The 15330-nt window shown below is 44.7% G+C and overlaps 1 protein-coding gene across 1 annotated transcript in view; it reads left to right on the top strand.

Annotated features, from left to right (window-relative positions):
* Positions 1-15330, top strand: part of NMNAT2 (nicotinamide nucleotide adenylyltransferase 2) — a 206363-nt gene that overhangs the window by 181937 nt on the left and 9096 nt on the right. Inside the window, exon 11 of the mRNA XM_059937698.1 lies at positions 1115-1191. Within this exon, the coding sequence (XP_059793681.1) occupies positions 1115-1191 (77 nt within the window). The remainder of the gene's footprint in view (positions 1-1114; positions 1192-15330) is intronic.

Here is a 15330-nt window from a genome sequence, read left to right as displayed (position 1 = left end):
CCCAGGGCTCCATGGGGCTCCCTGAGTATGGGCTGCACTGAGCTGGGACCGTGAGATGCGCTCACTGTCTGTCGCCAGCCCAGCAGCCTTCCACTCAGCCTGCAGCCAGGGCGAGCTCACCACCTGAAAGTCCTCGTCAGGTCCCTGAGCTAGCTACAGGGTCTGAGGCGGGCAGAGCTGCCACCCGTCTCTCGGCCTCAGGGTCCAGGGTGGCAGTGTTCTCTGGAAGGCTCAGAGCGGGGCTGTCTCACTGTTTCAGGCAAGATACCCACAGCCACAGCCTCTTGATGGAAGGGCCTTCGATGCCCGGGAACCAGACGCACCACCTGAATCCCAGCCCAGGTGGAAGTCTCTCCCCACGTGGTTCTGAGAATCCCAGGATTCTTTTTCCCCCTGTTGCTCAGTGTTCATGCCCCGGTCAGTTTGCTGCCTGTTTTAAATGACAGCGGCCTCACTGGGGAAATTCAGAGTGAGCTTAATGAGGGAAGAAAAACAAGTGACAAGCAAGAAGTACGCCTGGGAGTCAGGAAAGTGGGGGGCAGCCTCACTCCTCAAGCCCTTTGCTGAGGACAGTGGCCGTGTAAAGAGAGGACATCCGATGAGCTGAGCTAGCTGATGAATTGAGGGTGTACTCGGGGTCCCCCGCCCCCCATCACATCGGGTGCTTGTGACGAGACAAACCCCAGATAATGCACAGCAGCGGAGGAGCCAAACTCCACGGGCACTTCGGTTTGATATGGAGCAAAGGAGAGACCCTTAGACCTCACACTAGGCATGTAGCTGGCTCAGTCTCTGTTCGGGTGACCAGCCATCCTGGTTTAGCATGGAAACCCATCCTGGAAGCCCCTCAGTACCAGCAAACCAGGACAGTTAGTCTCCCTCTCTGCTCCATTCCTCCTGCAGGGAATGAGGGTGGTCTGTAAATGAGCCTGGGGGAGGGGTGAGCAGAGGTTTCAGCACGGCACACACCGTGGTGCAGAGGCGCCTGGAAGAACTGGGCTCTGGAGCCCCAAGGATGGGACACTTCTGTGTTCGGCGGGGGAAGAAGGCTGAGACTTGAATGTTTCCCAGGCCTCCACTCACTCCCTTTTCAAACTTTGCTCCCCCTCCTCAGAGCTGCGGATCTTGCTGCTGTGTGGCAGTGACCTTCTGGAGTCCTTCTGCATCCCAGGGCTCTGGAATGAGGCAGATGTGAGTAGCAAGGTTATGGCCTGTGCACAGCTGGCGTGGGGATGGATGGGGAGGGGGCACTCGACTTTGACCTGTAGTCTTCCCTCCTCACACAGGAGGGCAATGGGCAATCCATTCACATATGATGGAAGAAAATTCTCAAAGCAGCTATACTCCAATAAAAATTAGTTTAAAAAATTAAATTAAATTAAAAAAAGAAAACTCTCACCTACCCCCAGGTTTATCTCGTCCTGTATTTTTATACTCACTCCTCCTCATGCTTGCTCCTGGAAAGCCCCTGGGAAAAAAAGCAATCTGAGTCATAGAATACCTTCTCCAAGCAGTGCTTGGAAGGTGTGTGCTGGTGGGGAAAGATGGGGGAGGGAGGAAGTTTTTTAAAAAGCCTTTGCCCTTTTGAAAAGTGTGTGTTTTGTTTTCCTTTGATTCTTTTGAAGAGGTGGTGAATACCACCCTAGAATTCCCTTAACAAGAGAAAAGGGGTCAAGAGGGGAGAAGTTAATAGCAAAAGGTCAGTAGGATCCTTCTGGCAATTGACTTGGGATAGAGGGAAGGAGGAAGTTAAACTTATACCATTTAGAAGCTCAGTGGACATCTTTTGTAGCAGATCTGACAGAGATGGTCTTAAATTAGCTAATTCATGAGTTACTCACCCTTCAGACGTACATTCATTTTTGTTCTTTCATTAATTCATTCATCTGATAGCCAGAGCTAATGCTAGCTCCCAAACCCATAGCCCTTTGAAAGTTGGATTCTCAGGGCAGATATTCTAGACCTAGTACTTTTTCATTACTTACTGTGTGACCCCATGCAAATCACTCAACTCCTCTGGGCCTTGGTTGTTTTTTTAAAATCTATAGAATGTTATCTGTAGCATTCGGAGATTTTTAAAGAAATAAACAATACAGTCCCTGCCCCCAAGTATCAGGTACCACCTGGTACCAAGTATTACCACCTGGTAAGATGTCTGCATATGAAAATTTTTCATGTATATATATGTCTCTGAAGAGAGAGAGAGAAGTAGAGAACCTTCAGGGTTAAACTCAAGATTCTAGTTCTGCTCCAACACAGCTCATGACAAAATATATTCCGAGCATCAGTTTTTCCCATCTCTAAAATGGGCATCCTAATAGTACCCATCTCATAGGGTCTGGGGAGAATTAAGTGAGATTATCCATGTAAAGTGCCCAGCCTAGCACCTGACACACAGTGACATACAACAACTGTTAATAAGTGAATTTACCTAAATAGACACATAGATAAACACATAAATATTCAAGGTGAAGGGCATAGATGCTAGCCTGCTGTGGGGTAACCAAGAGTGGAGGCATAGTTTCAGGGAAGCAGATTATACTGTGTAGTCCTTTCCTCTCTACCCCTGCACAATTTCCTGCAGGTGAAATTTGAAACCTCTTTTCGGTTCTGGATTAAGTGGCTTAATTAACTTTTACTTTCCTCTCTACTTCACAAGTTGCTTTGAAAGGAAAAAGTCATGCGGGGGAAGTTCTGTACAAGATTTCAGCAAAGCTCTGTCAAGAATCCAGGCAAATCCGGGCAATTGCCTGAGGCCCCATCCCATGGGGAGTTCCTGACAGGCAGGGGAGCGATTCAGGGGGATGAAATTGACAGGGGCAGCAGCCTGAACGGCGGCTGCATGAACAGGACGTCTCTAGGGCCTCTTTGCTAAGTGTGGCTCTCAAGGGCAGACCCCGCTTTCTGGAGCCTGACATTGACACAACTGGGGGCCCTTGAAGCACGGCCAGTCCCTCTGTGTTCCTCCCAGAGAGAAGGCCGACTGCAGGGCCTCTAATTTCTCTCCGACATGGCTGCTCCTGACGTTGTCAGATCCCACATTCAGAGAACCAGGAAAAAGAGCCCCAGGTCACTCCTCTTCCAGTTGGTCCCTGATGCTGAAATGACGTGTTGCTTACAAGAAAAGAATTGAAAAACCGATAGCTGTGGGTTTACTGGGGCTGTGGTAGTGGAGGTGGAGTGAGACCCTCATCTGTTCAACCATGTTCCCACCTGACGGGTCATCCTGGAGATCGGAGCACCCAGCCCGGCCGCTCCCAGAGGCACAGCAGTTCCAAACCAGCAGGGACCCCACATCTGTCCTGTTCAGGGTGCTGAGAATTCCAATCCACAGCACAGGCGGAGGGAGACTGGCTGAAGCGGACCCTCAGGGCTCACTCCAGATGGTTCTCTAGAGCCCAGAGCTCTACCTCCCCACCCCCGCCCAACCGATTGCTCAGTTCCCTGATTCCACCGACCGTGAATCTGTGGGGTCCTTAGAATCATGACAGCCGAGGGAGAGGCAAAAAAAAAAAAAAAAAAAAAAAAATCAAAATCAAGGAGCTGTTTCCTTATGTAACAAGTGTGAATTTCAGGCCACAACAGAAGTGTGCCAGAAATATCACAATTTATTTAAATCGCGTGAAAATTCAACTCCAAATCACCATCCCAGGGATGATGGAAAGTTAGGCTCAGTCATTACTGACTAGCAGAACCTGAGAGGCTCTCGTGGGCTCTGAACGTGAACGTCCGTTCATCAGGGTCGCCACACGCATCTTCCCTGTGGGGGCCTTCGCGGTCCAGTGAGGTGGATGGCAAGCTGTCCCAGGCCCACCTGGGGAATGGGGCTCCTGGCCGAGTCTGGAAGGCCCCGTGCTGGGCCCAACCCACCTATGATCCTGGCCCTATTTTCTTCTGAGGCTTTGCCCTGAGGGTGCTGTCTGGGAGGGAGGAGGGGGTGGGCTTCACAGCTCTCTAGCTTCGTTGTAGTGTGGAAGGGGGGGCAGCTGAACCTCTTCTTTCTATTCTGAAGCTATCTCCCCTATTTTCTCTCCCCTCCTCTGGACATCTAGGGAAATCCCTTCAGTGGTTTAAAGCCATTGACTTCAAAACGTACTATTTTCTGCCGTGAAAACTCCTCTCATAAAGGGTCTGGTTCTCTGCTAGAAATAGGGTGGGGATTGGGCAAAGGCATATATAGGGAACATGAAACTAGTTAGTAACTCAGTGAATTATCCCACTGTCCGTATGTGGGGAAAGTTGGAGCTCAGGGTCTAGAAAAGGAAGGTCTTTCTTTCAAGACTGGTACAGGGTGAGCCCTGCTTATTCTAATAGAAAGTTCTAGCCTCTAATAGAAAGTTTGCCTGGAAGTGGCCCGTTTTAGGGACCTCTGTTCCTAACCATGAGATTACCAGGGATCAGGTATGTGAGACCCACTTCTATCCCAGGTTTCATTCTTTTATTCAACCCTTTATCAGAACACATTTCTTTTTATCATCTGGTGTCCCAAGTGGTACTTGCTGGCCACAGACCTGTGCTCAGTGACCATGAACCTGAAGCCTTGAATCTGCCAATGATGGCACAGGAGGGTGAGGAAGAGAACCAAGTTTCTTGGAAAAGTCCTAGACCCTTGCTCTGCGTTCCAGTCTCTCCAGAATCCTCAGGAACACACCAAGAGAGAAGCCACTAGTTCAGACAGGTCTGGGAGACATAGAAGCCCCACCATCCTTCTGTAAAGAAAGCTCCGTGGGGACCGTGGAGCAGCAATGCCCCACCCAGGCTGGAAAGCAGCTGGGACAGTCTGTTCTACAGTAGGGCTGCCAAGCCCTCTTTCGACACAATCACAAACTCTCCGTTGAGTCAGTCTTGCTCTTTCTTTTGATTTGGATTCCTGAACCTGTGCTCTCCGTCCAGAAATCTAATTACACAACTAAAGGAACAACCCATCCCCACCCAAACACATCCCCTGGGCATTTCCCAACAGACACAAAAATCCATCAGCCCATAGTGAATTCTGACCTTCTCTGACCCATGGCACACCCCTTCCCCTTACGTTCCGTGGGGAGAAAATTCCATACATATACATCATGTTTCTCTCCATGGAATACAAAAGAGTTGCTTTTGTGGCCTGGCAGTTGGCATTTTCATTCTTGATTCCTGAGAGAGAGCAAGGTCCAGTTTCCTGGACCAGCCTTTGGAGTTTGGGATCTTTGCTATGCCGCATCCTGACACCAGCACCAAAGCACATATCCAGGCATGGACTGGGGTCTATGGGAAGTCAAGGCCAAAGCCTAAAGGGTCAGCCATGGACAGATTTGTGAAACAGGAAACTCTTATCCTCACTGCCCTCCCCCAGACAAAACCCATCGTCTAGGGATCTGATGCTGCCAGCTGCTTTGCCCATCATATTATAATGGAAGGCAGTCTGGCAATTAATTCTGATTCAAGCATTCTTTCATTCAATCAATCTTTCAGCTGATACTGAGTGCCCAGTATGAATATAAGCGCATTGTTTGTCCTTGCAGCACTTGCAATCTAAAAATATCTTACAGTTTTTATTCTATTAGTTCTTTATATTACATGAAATAAAACATATAAAAAGTTTAGAAGAGTTCTTGAACCTAGTAAGCAGTCAATAAATGTTGGCTGTTATTTATTCATTGGTTTTAAAATATTTATTGAGTACCTGCCATGGGCCAGACACTGTTCTAGGGCTGGAAGAACGGAGAAAACAGAATAGACGAAGTTCCCCACCGTTGTGCACTGTGCTTTCTAATGGGGAGACACAATAAACACTTTGCTTGTTTCTCGTGGATTGTCTCAGTTAACCACCGGAACACTCCTGAAAGTGGAATCTCGGTTCCCATTTATAGGTATGGAAACCAGGGCTCACATGGATTGTGACTTGTCCAAGACCACTTAGCTATTAGCAGCAGAGCAGGACTTGGCATACATTCAGATCCCTAATCCAGATAAGACAGACAAGTGGGAAGAATGACTGTGATTCACAGCAGGCCACAAGGGAGGGGGTAGCACTTGAGCTGGGCTTTGAATAATGGGCAGGATTGGGTTAAGTGGGTACAAAAAGAAGGGCTTTTGAGGTTGAGAGAAGGCTGTAAAAGATCCAGTGGTGGGCATAAGACCTTTTGGGGAGTTGGTTCTGGCTGGTTGAAATAGAAGGTTTATCTTGGTCCTTATCTGGGAGACTTTTGACTTTTCAGCAAGCAGGCAAAATCATTCAGTTTAATGATTAAATGTATTCACTGCTTGAAAATGGTATTTGCATTTTAAATGAGCAAGGGTCAATATTTAACTCAAAGGAATGAAAACCCAAAGGTGGAACATTAAGCACCAGAGATGGGCCAATGAGGAAACTGTTTTTTCTTTTTCTTTCTTTTTGCACTTCTCAAAGCCCAACATTCCACAGGCTGGCTCTAATTGGCTGTGTTCTACGTTTTTCCAGCCAACCAGGCATGGGCTAACTGCTTCCTACATCCACCAGCTATGGGAAAACAACCAAAGAAAATAAACAGAGGAAGAGCCTGGGGCACTAGCCACTCCAGAAGAAATCCCAGGGCTCCAGGATAAATGGAGCAAAGACAAACATTTGGTTTTTCAGGCTCAGATGGTTTTTATCAGACAGTCCAGCCCCAGCCAGGAAGCCCAATGGACACTTCCACCCCGGGGATTAGGTCTCCACACTGATAAGCCTGATGCCGTGTTTCCAGCTCTGGGGAAGGCGGCTTCGGCCCTACCATGGGAGCTAGGGTTCTCGTGTGAAAGGCACTGTTGGTTTGGTTTTCACGCTTCTGACTTGAGTCTGGAATTCCTTGCCTTCCCACACCCCCAGGCAGATTGGAAATGGGAGTGGGAATGATTTCCCCTGGGAAACCCATCTGAAGGATCATTCATTGATTTGCACTAACAGAGCCATCCTGGAAATGTGTTCCCACCCGGCCTTCCCTCCAGAGAGGAGCAGGGGCCAGAAGAAGGGTGGAGGATTCTTTCCCGAAATGGCTGGAGCCTGTTTCAGAAGCTCCTCACCTGCTGTTGTGTGGCTTCTGCTGGATGCTCTCTCCTTGCATCTTGTTTAACCTACTCAGAAGCACACAAAATTACATACTTTAGGGGGCGATGTACAGTAATGAGCTGAGGACTTAGGATAAGCCTGGAGAAAAAATAAGATAGACTGTATTCTCAAACCAAGAAATTTCAAGTCACTAAAATGGGAGTCTTAAAAATGGATCTAGAAGAGGCATACTGTGGTGGAAAGAGCCTTTAAAGTGAACCAGAGTGGGTTCAAATTCACTTACTTGCTGTGCGGCTTGGACTAGTTACTACATCTCACTGAGTCTTGGTTTCCCCATCTATGAAGTGAGAACTGAAGCACACATCTCAGAAGATGGTTGCTTCAAGGATTAAATGTATTAAGAAATAAAGCTGCTAGTACTGTGCCTGGTGCATAGCAGGTCCTCTAATAAATGGTGCTTCTGCTTCCTGCTGATAGTCCCCTGTTCATCCCTGAACATCCTCATCTGGAGAAGAAGTACGAGTTGGCCTGAGTAACTCAGGTACTGTACCTTGGGAAGAGAGGAGAGATGTTTGAGGGAGATGGTCAGGATCCTGAACCCTGATCTCAGAATGATTCCAAAGAGGGTCTTACCAGTTAGACTTGCCTGGGTAAGTCAGTGTAAATTGGATTCTGTCACTAATGGAAGTCAAGCCCTCTGTTTAAAACACTCTAATGGCCTGTCTTCACATTTGGAATGAAACCCCATCTTTATCGTGATCTGGTCCTTCTCTACTTCTCCCGCCTCTCTGTGCCCCAGTTCCACCTAGTTTCTTTATTTGAACAGTTTTTCCCACCTCAGGGCCTTTGCACTAGCTGTGGCCTCACTGGGAACGCTCTTTTCCCAGGTATCCCTATGTCTGGCCGGTTCTTGTCATTTAGGTTTCGGCTTAAAAGTCATTTTGTTTTATATTCAGTATTGTACTTAGCTCCACCTGATGTTTTCCTATTTATGTATTTATTTGTTTACGATCTCTCCCTACTGGAGGTAAGCTCTGTGAGCACACTGCACTTGTCTGTCTCATTGGGCAACACCAGGACAGTGCCTGGTTCACCATATACACTCAATAAAAGTTTGTTGAATGAAAGAATGTAAGAGTACCTGGGAACAGCTTGGTTGGAGAAATTCAGCCTCCACCGTGAGATATGGCCCTAACTTTTGCCAGTTACCCAGAAGACATTAGCCACTACAAGAGATTAGCCACTTAATAGTAACCTGCCCTTATCCTTCAGAGCAATACAGTTGAAATAATTAGTCATTTGTTTAATGTCTCCCACTAGATAGTGATTGAGCCAAGAGATGAGGCCGTGTCTGTCTTGCTCAGCCCTGGTGCCCAGGAAAGTGCCTGGCTAAGATCACAGGGCATCCTCCCACCCAGAGTATCCCTGAAACCCAGCAGGGCAGGTCTTGAAATTCCGCCTCCTGGAAGGATGATGATGATTCCACATTCCTTCCAAGAGATCTGCCTCCTGGCTGCCACGAGTGTTCTCACTCCCGAGGCCAAGTTGCTTCCTGCCTCAACATGTCTCATATCCTTTCCTCAGATTCCCCACACTGGGGGGAACAGAGTCTGCCCCCTCCCACTTCCTCTCCCCTTCCCCACCCCTGCCGCCCCTGGGAGCCTTTGACCAGAAGATGAAAAGATACAATCAAAGCTGTGCCTGTGAGCAGGAAGTTGAAGCAGGATGAATGTCACAGACCCCCACCTCTGAGACACGACACAGGCCAGAGCTACAGTGAGAGGCCACTGTCTGCTGCTGGGGGAGAAGATTGTACCCTGATCCTGCCCACTGCCGTGTGGCAGAATGAGGTCACATCAGTCACCATCGGGAGAGGGAATTGCCAATCAGGACGGCTCTGCTGCTCTGACCACCCACCCACTCACCCACCTCCCCACCCCCAAGGCAAGACCTGCAGAGAACTCTTCATGAAGACACGGGAGGTGTTGGGCCCCTCGTGCTGGAACAGGAGCTCCATGCCAGGGGCCTGGGCACATTCCTGTGGGCTCCGTGGGCAGGGAGAGCTTGAGAAACCCTCCGTTTCCTGGGGTCAGACATCTGTCCTCATCTCCCCAGAGCCGGGGGTGGGGCGCGGGTGGGGGGAGGAAATGTCCTCATTTTTGCTGGAATCCCCAGAGGTGCTCATCCCACAAGTATCTCATTTTGACTTCATCCCAAACCAAGCCAGAGTATTAGCAGCTTAGGCAACTGCCTCTATTATTAAAAGTGACAATTTTCCAAAGGTGGGTGCACGTCAGGAGGATTAGGAAGCATTGTAAAGAGGGAGGCTCCACCCCACTGTAGACATGTTGTATCAGAATCCCTGGGGTGAGGTCTGGGGCGGGGGTGGGGGGGCTGTTGCTGCTGTTATTATTGTTTTTAAAGCTCCGGGGTGATTCCGCTGACCAATCAGATGAAGTGTGGGAACTTACAGAAGTAAGATCAGCCGTGCTTTTCACGGGGAGCTGAAAGTCGGTCTAGAGTCACCTCCTTGGGTCTCCCAGAGTTTCCATTAGGTACATCGGGCTTCCTTCCATGTCCTGAGGTGAGAGAGTTTATCAGCTAACTCAAGGACAACTGCCAGAGGGGACTCTGCAGGAATCCACTTGCTCAACCGCATATATCGAGCACGTATGATGTGCCAGGTCCTTTTAACCCAGGAACATGGCAGTGAACGAAACACACAAAATTGCCTGCCCTCATGAAGGTTACCTTTATAAGGAAGAGAGAAGGAGAGCAAAAAAAGGTTAAATAAAGAAAATATACAAGGTGTTAGAGATAAATGCTATGGAGGAATATGAAGCGCAGCAGGAAGTGGAGACTGTCAGGGCGTGGGGTGGGTGTGGGTCTACGTGCACAGGGATGCAGGTTGAAATAGCATGGCCAGAGGAGGTCTCACTGAGAAGGTGGTATTTTTTTTTTTTTTTGGTTTCTATTGATACTTTTTCTTTTTTTAAACACATCTCTATTGGAGTATAATTGCTTCAACATACCGTGTTAGTTTCTCTTGCGCAACAAAGCGAATCAGCCATATGCATACACATGTCCCCATATCCCCTCCCTCTTGAGCCTCCCTCCCATCCTCCCTATCCCACCCCTCTAGGTCAGCACAAAGCACCGAGCTGATCTCCCTGTGCTATGCTGCTGCTTCCCACCAGCCAACTATTTTACATCCAGTAGTGTATATATGTCAATGCTACTCTCACTTCATCCCAGCTTCACCCTCCCACCCCATGTCCTCAAGTCCATTCTCTATGTCTACCTCTTTATTCCTGCCCTACAAGTAGGTTCATCAGTACCTTTTTTTTTTTTTTTTTTTGATTCCATATATATGTGTTAGCATACGGTATTTGTTTTTCTCTTTCTGGCTTACTTCACTCTGTATGACAGACCCTAGGTCCATCCACCTCAGTACAAATGACTCAATTTCGTCTCTTTTTATGGCTGAGTAATATTCCATTATACATATGTGACACATCTTCTTTATCCATTCATCTGTTGATGGACACTTAGGTTGCTTCCATGTCCTGGCTATTGTAAATAGTGCTGCAATGAACATTGTGGTGCATGTCCCTTTTTGAATTATGGTTTTCTCAGGGTATATGCCCAGTAGTGGGATTGCTGGGTCATATGGTAGTTTTATTTTTAGTTTTTTAAGGAACCTCCATACTGTTTTCCATAGTGGTTATATCAGTTTACATTCCCACCAACAGTACACTGTTGGAGGGTTCCCTTTTCACCGCATCCTTTCCAGCATTTATTGTTTCTAGCTTTTTTGATAATGGCCATTCTGACCGGCATGAGGTGATACCTCATTGCAGTTTTGATTCCGTCTCTAATAATTAGTGATGCTGAGCATCTTTTCATGTGCCTCTTGGCCATCTGTATGTCTTCCTTGGTGAAATGTCTATTTAGGTCTTCTGCCCATTTTTTAACTGCATTGTTTGTTTTTTTGATATTGAGCTGAATGAGCTGTTTGTATATTTTGGAGATTAATCCTTTGTTGTTTCATTTGCAAATATTTTCTCCCATTCTGAGGGTTGTCTTTTGTCTTGTTTATGGTTTCCTTTGCTGTGCAAAAGCTTTTAAGTTTAATTAAGTCCCATATGTTTATTTTTGTTTTTATTTCTGTTACTCTAGGAGGTGGGTCAAAAATGATCTTGCTGTGGTTTATGTCAAAGAGTGTTTTTCCTATGTTTTCCTCTAAAAGTTTTATAGTGTCTGGTCTTACATTTAAGTCTTTTGGAGTTTATTTTTGTGTATGGTGTTAGAGAGTGTTCTAATTTCATTCTTTTACATGCAGCTGTCCAGTTTTCCCAGCACCACTTATTGAAGAGGCTGTCTTTTCTCCATTGTATGGTCTTTCCTCCTTTGTCATAAATTAGGTGCTCATATGTGCATGGGTTTATCTCTGGGCATTCTACCCTGTAGCACTGATCTACATTTCTGTTTTTGTGCCAGCACCATACTGTCTTGATTACTGTAGCTTTGTAGTATAGATTGAAGTCAGGGAGCCTGATTCCTCCAGCTCCGTTTTTCTTTCTCAAGATTGCTTTGGCTATTCGGGGTCTTTTGTGTTTCCATACGAATTGTAAGATTTTTTTTGTTCTAATTCTGTGAAGAATGCCAGTGGTAGTTTGATAGGGATTGCATTGAATCTGTAGATTGCTTTGGGCAGTATGGTCATTTTCACAATGTTGATTCTTCCAATCCAAGAACATGGTATATTTCTCCATCTGTTTCTGTCATCTTTGATTTCTTCCATCAGTGTTTTATAGTTTTCTGAGTACAAGTCTTGTGCCTCCTTAGGCAGGTTTATTCCTAGGTATTTTATTCTTTTTGTTGCAATGGGGAATGGGAGTGTTTCCGTAATTTCTCTTTCTGATTTTTCATTGTTGGTGTATAGGAATGCCAGAGATTTCTGTGCATTAATTTTGTATCCTGAAACCTTACCAAATTCATTGATTAGTTCTAGTAGTTTTCTGGTGGCATCTTTAGGATTTTCTATGTATAGTATCATGTCATCAGCAAATAGTGACAGTGACAGTTTGACTTCTTCTTTTCCAATTTGTACTCCTTTTATTTCTTTTTCTTCTCTGATTGCCCTAGCTAGGACTTCCAAAACTATGTTGAATAAGAGTGGGAGAGTGGACATCCTTGTCTTGTTCCTGATCCTAGTGGAAGTGCTTTCAGTTTTTCACCATTGAATATGATGCCTGCTGTTGGTTTGTCATATATGGCCTTTATTATGTTGAGGTAGGTTCCCTCTATGCCCATTTTCTGGACAGTTTTTATCATAAATAGGTGTTGAGTTTTGTCAAAAGCTTTTTCTGCGTCTATTGAGATGATCATATGGTTTTTATTCCTTAATTTGTTAATGTGGTGTATCACATTGATTGATTTGCATATATTGAAGAATCCTGGCATCCCTGGGATAAATCCCGCTTGATCATGGTGTATGATCCTTTTAATGTGCTGTTGGAATCTGTTTGCTAGTATTTTGTTCAGGATTTTTGCATCTATGTTCACCAGTGATATTGGTCTATAATTTTCTTTTTTTGTGATATCTTTTTCTGATTTTGGTATCAGGGTGATTGTGGCTTCGTAGAATGAATTTCAGAGAGTTTCTCCCTCTGTAATTTTTTGGAAGAGTTTGAGAAGGATTGGTGTTAGCTCTTCTCTAAATGTTTGATAGAATTTGCCTGTGAAGCCATCTGGTCCAGACGTTTGTTTGTTGGAAGATTTTTAATTGCGGTTTCAATTTCATTACTTGTGATAGGTCTGTTTATATTTTCTAATTCTTCCTGGTTCAGTCTCGGAAAATTGTACCTTTCCAAGAATTTGTCCATTTCTTTGTGGTTGTGCATTTTATTGGCATATAGTTGTTTGTAATAGTCTCTTATAATCCTTTGTATTTCTGCAGTGTCAGTTGTGATTTCTCCTTTTTCATTTCTAATGTTATTGATTTGTGTCCTCTCCCTTTTTTTCTTGATGAGTCTGGCTAAGGGTTTATCAGGTTTGTTTATCTTCTCAAAGAACCAGCTTTTAGTTTTATTGATCTTTGCTATTGTTTTCTTCGTTTCTATTTCATTTATTTCTGCTCTGATCTTTATGGTTTCTTTCCTTCTACTGACTTTGGGTTTTCTTTGTTCTTCTTTCTCTAGTTGTTTTAAGTGTAGGGTTAGATTGTTTACTTGAGATTTTTCTTGTTTCTTGAGGTGAGATCTTTTTATTTCTTCTTTGATTTCTTCAGTGATCTCTTGGTTATTTAGTAGCACACTGTTTAGTCTCCATGTATTTGTGTTTTTTACAGTTTTTTTCCTGTAATTGATTTCCAATCTCATAGCATTGTGGTCAGAAAAGATGCTTGATATGATTTCAATTTTCTTAAATTTTCCGAGGCTTGATTTGTGACCCAAGATGTGATCTATCCTGGAGAATGTTGCATGTGCACTTGAGAAGAAAGTGTATTCTGCCACTTTTGGGTGGAATGTTCTATGAATACCAATTAGATCTATCTGGTCTATTGTGTCATTTAAAGCTTGTGTTTCCTTATTTATTTTCTGTCTGGATGTAAGTGGGGTGTTAAAGTCCCCCACTATCATTGTATTACTGTCGATTTCCCCTTTCATGGTTGTTAGCCTTTGCCTTATGTATTGAGGTTCTCCTATGTTGGGTGCATAAACATTTATAATTGTTATATCTTCTTGGATTGATCCCTTGATCGTTATGTAGTGTCCTTCCTTATCTCTTGTAACAATCTTTATTTTAAAGTCTATTTTATCTGATATGAGTATTGCTACTCCAGCTTTCTTTTGATTTCCATTTGCATGGAATATCTTTTTCCATCCCTTCACTTTCAGTCTGTATGTGTCCCTAGGTCTGAAGTGGGTCTCTTGTAGACAGCATATATATGGGTCTTGTTTTTGTATCCATTCAGCCAGTCTGTGTCTTTTGGTTGGGGCATTTAATCCATTTACATTCAAGGTTATTATCAATATGTATGTTCCTTTTACCATTTTCTTAATTGTTTTGGGTTTGTTTTTGTGGGTCTTTTTCTTCTCTTGTGTCTCCCACCTAGAGAAGTTTCTTTAGCATTTGTTGTAAAGCTGGTTTGGTGGTGCTGAATTCTCTTAGCTTTTGTTTGTCTGAAAAGCTTTTGACTTCTCCCGTTGAATCTGAATGAGATCCTTGCTGGGTAATCTTGGTTGTAGGTTTTTCTCTTTCATCACTTTAAGTATATCCTGCCACTCCCTTCTGGCCTGCCGAGTTTCCACTGAAAAATCAGCTTATAAACTTATGGGGATTCCTTTGTATGTTATTTTTTGTTTTTCCCTTGCTGCTTTTAATATTTTTTCTTGCATTTAATTTTTGTTAGCTTGATTAATATGTGTCTTGGTGTGGTTTTCCTAGGGTTTATCCTCTATGGGACTCTCTATGCTTCCTGGACTTGGGTGACTATTTCCTTTCCCTTGTTAGGGAAGTTTTCCACTATAACCTCTTCAAATATTTTCTCAGACCCTTTCTTTTTCCCTTCTTCTTCTGGGACCCCTATCATTCGAATGCTGGTGCATTTAGTGTTGTCCCAGAGGTCTCTGAGATTGTCTTCAATTCTTTTCATTCTCTTTTCTTTATTCTGCTCCTTGGCAGTTATTTCCACCATTTTGTCTTCCAGCTCACTTATTCGTTCTTCTGCCTCCATTATTCTGTTATTGATTCCTTCTAGTTATATTGTGTTGTTCATCACTGTTTGTTTTTTCTTTAGTTCTTCTAGATCTTCTAGAAATGTTAAACATTTCTTGTATTTTCTCAATCCGTACCTCCACTGTATTTCTGAGACTCTGGATCATCTTTACTATCATTACTCTGAATTCTTTTTCAGGTAGATTGCCTATTTCCTCTTCATTTATTTGGTTTTGTAGGTTTTTACCTTGCTCCTTCGTCTGTGACATATTTTTTTGCCATCTCATTTTTTTTTTTTTTTTTATGAGTGGGATTGTGTTCCTGCTTTACTGTTTGTTTGACCTGAGGTTTCCAACACTGGAGTTTGTAGGCTACTGGGTATAGCTGGGTCTTGGTGCTGAGATGAAGACCTCCAGGAGACCTCACTCTGATGAATATTCCCTGGTGTCTGAGGTTCTCTGTTAGTCCAGTGGTACGGACTCAGAGCTCTCACTGCAGGAGCTCCCACCTGACCGCAGGCTTGCAAATCAAGATCCCGCAAGCCACATGGGCAGCAAAAAAAAAAAAAAAAAAAAAAAGGTGGGGTGGGGGTGGGGAAG

Source organism: Balaenoptera ricei, chromosome 1 (assembly GCF_028023285.1).
Source record: "Balaenoptera ricei isolate mBalRic1 chromosome 1, mBalRic1.hap2, whole genome shotgun sequence".
Classification (NCBI taxonomy): domain Eukaryota; kingdom Metazoa; phylum Chordata; class Mammalia; order Artiodactyla; family Balaenopteridae; genus Balaenoptera; species Balaenoptera ricei.
Note: the sequence above shows the minus strand (reverse complement) of the source record. Positions and strands in the feature narration are given on the sequence as shown.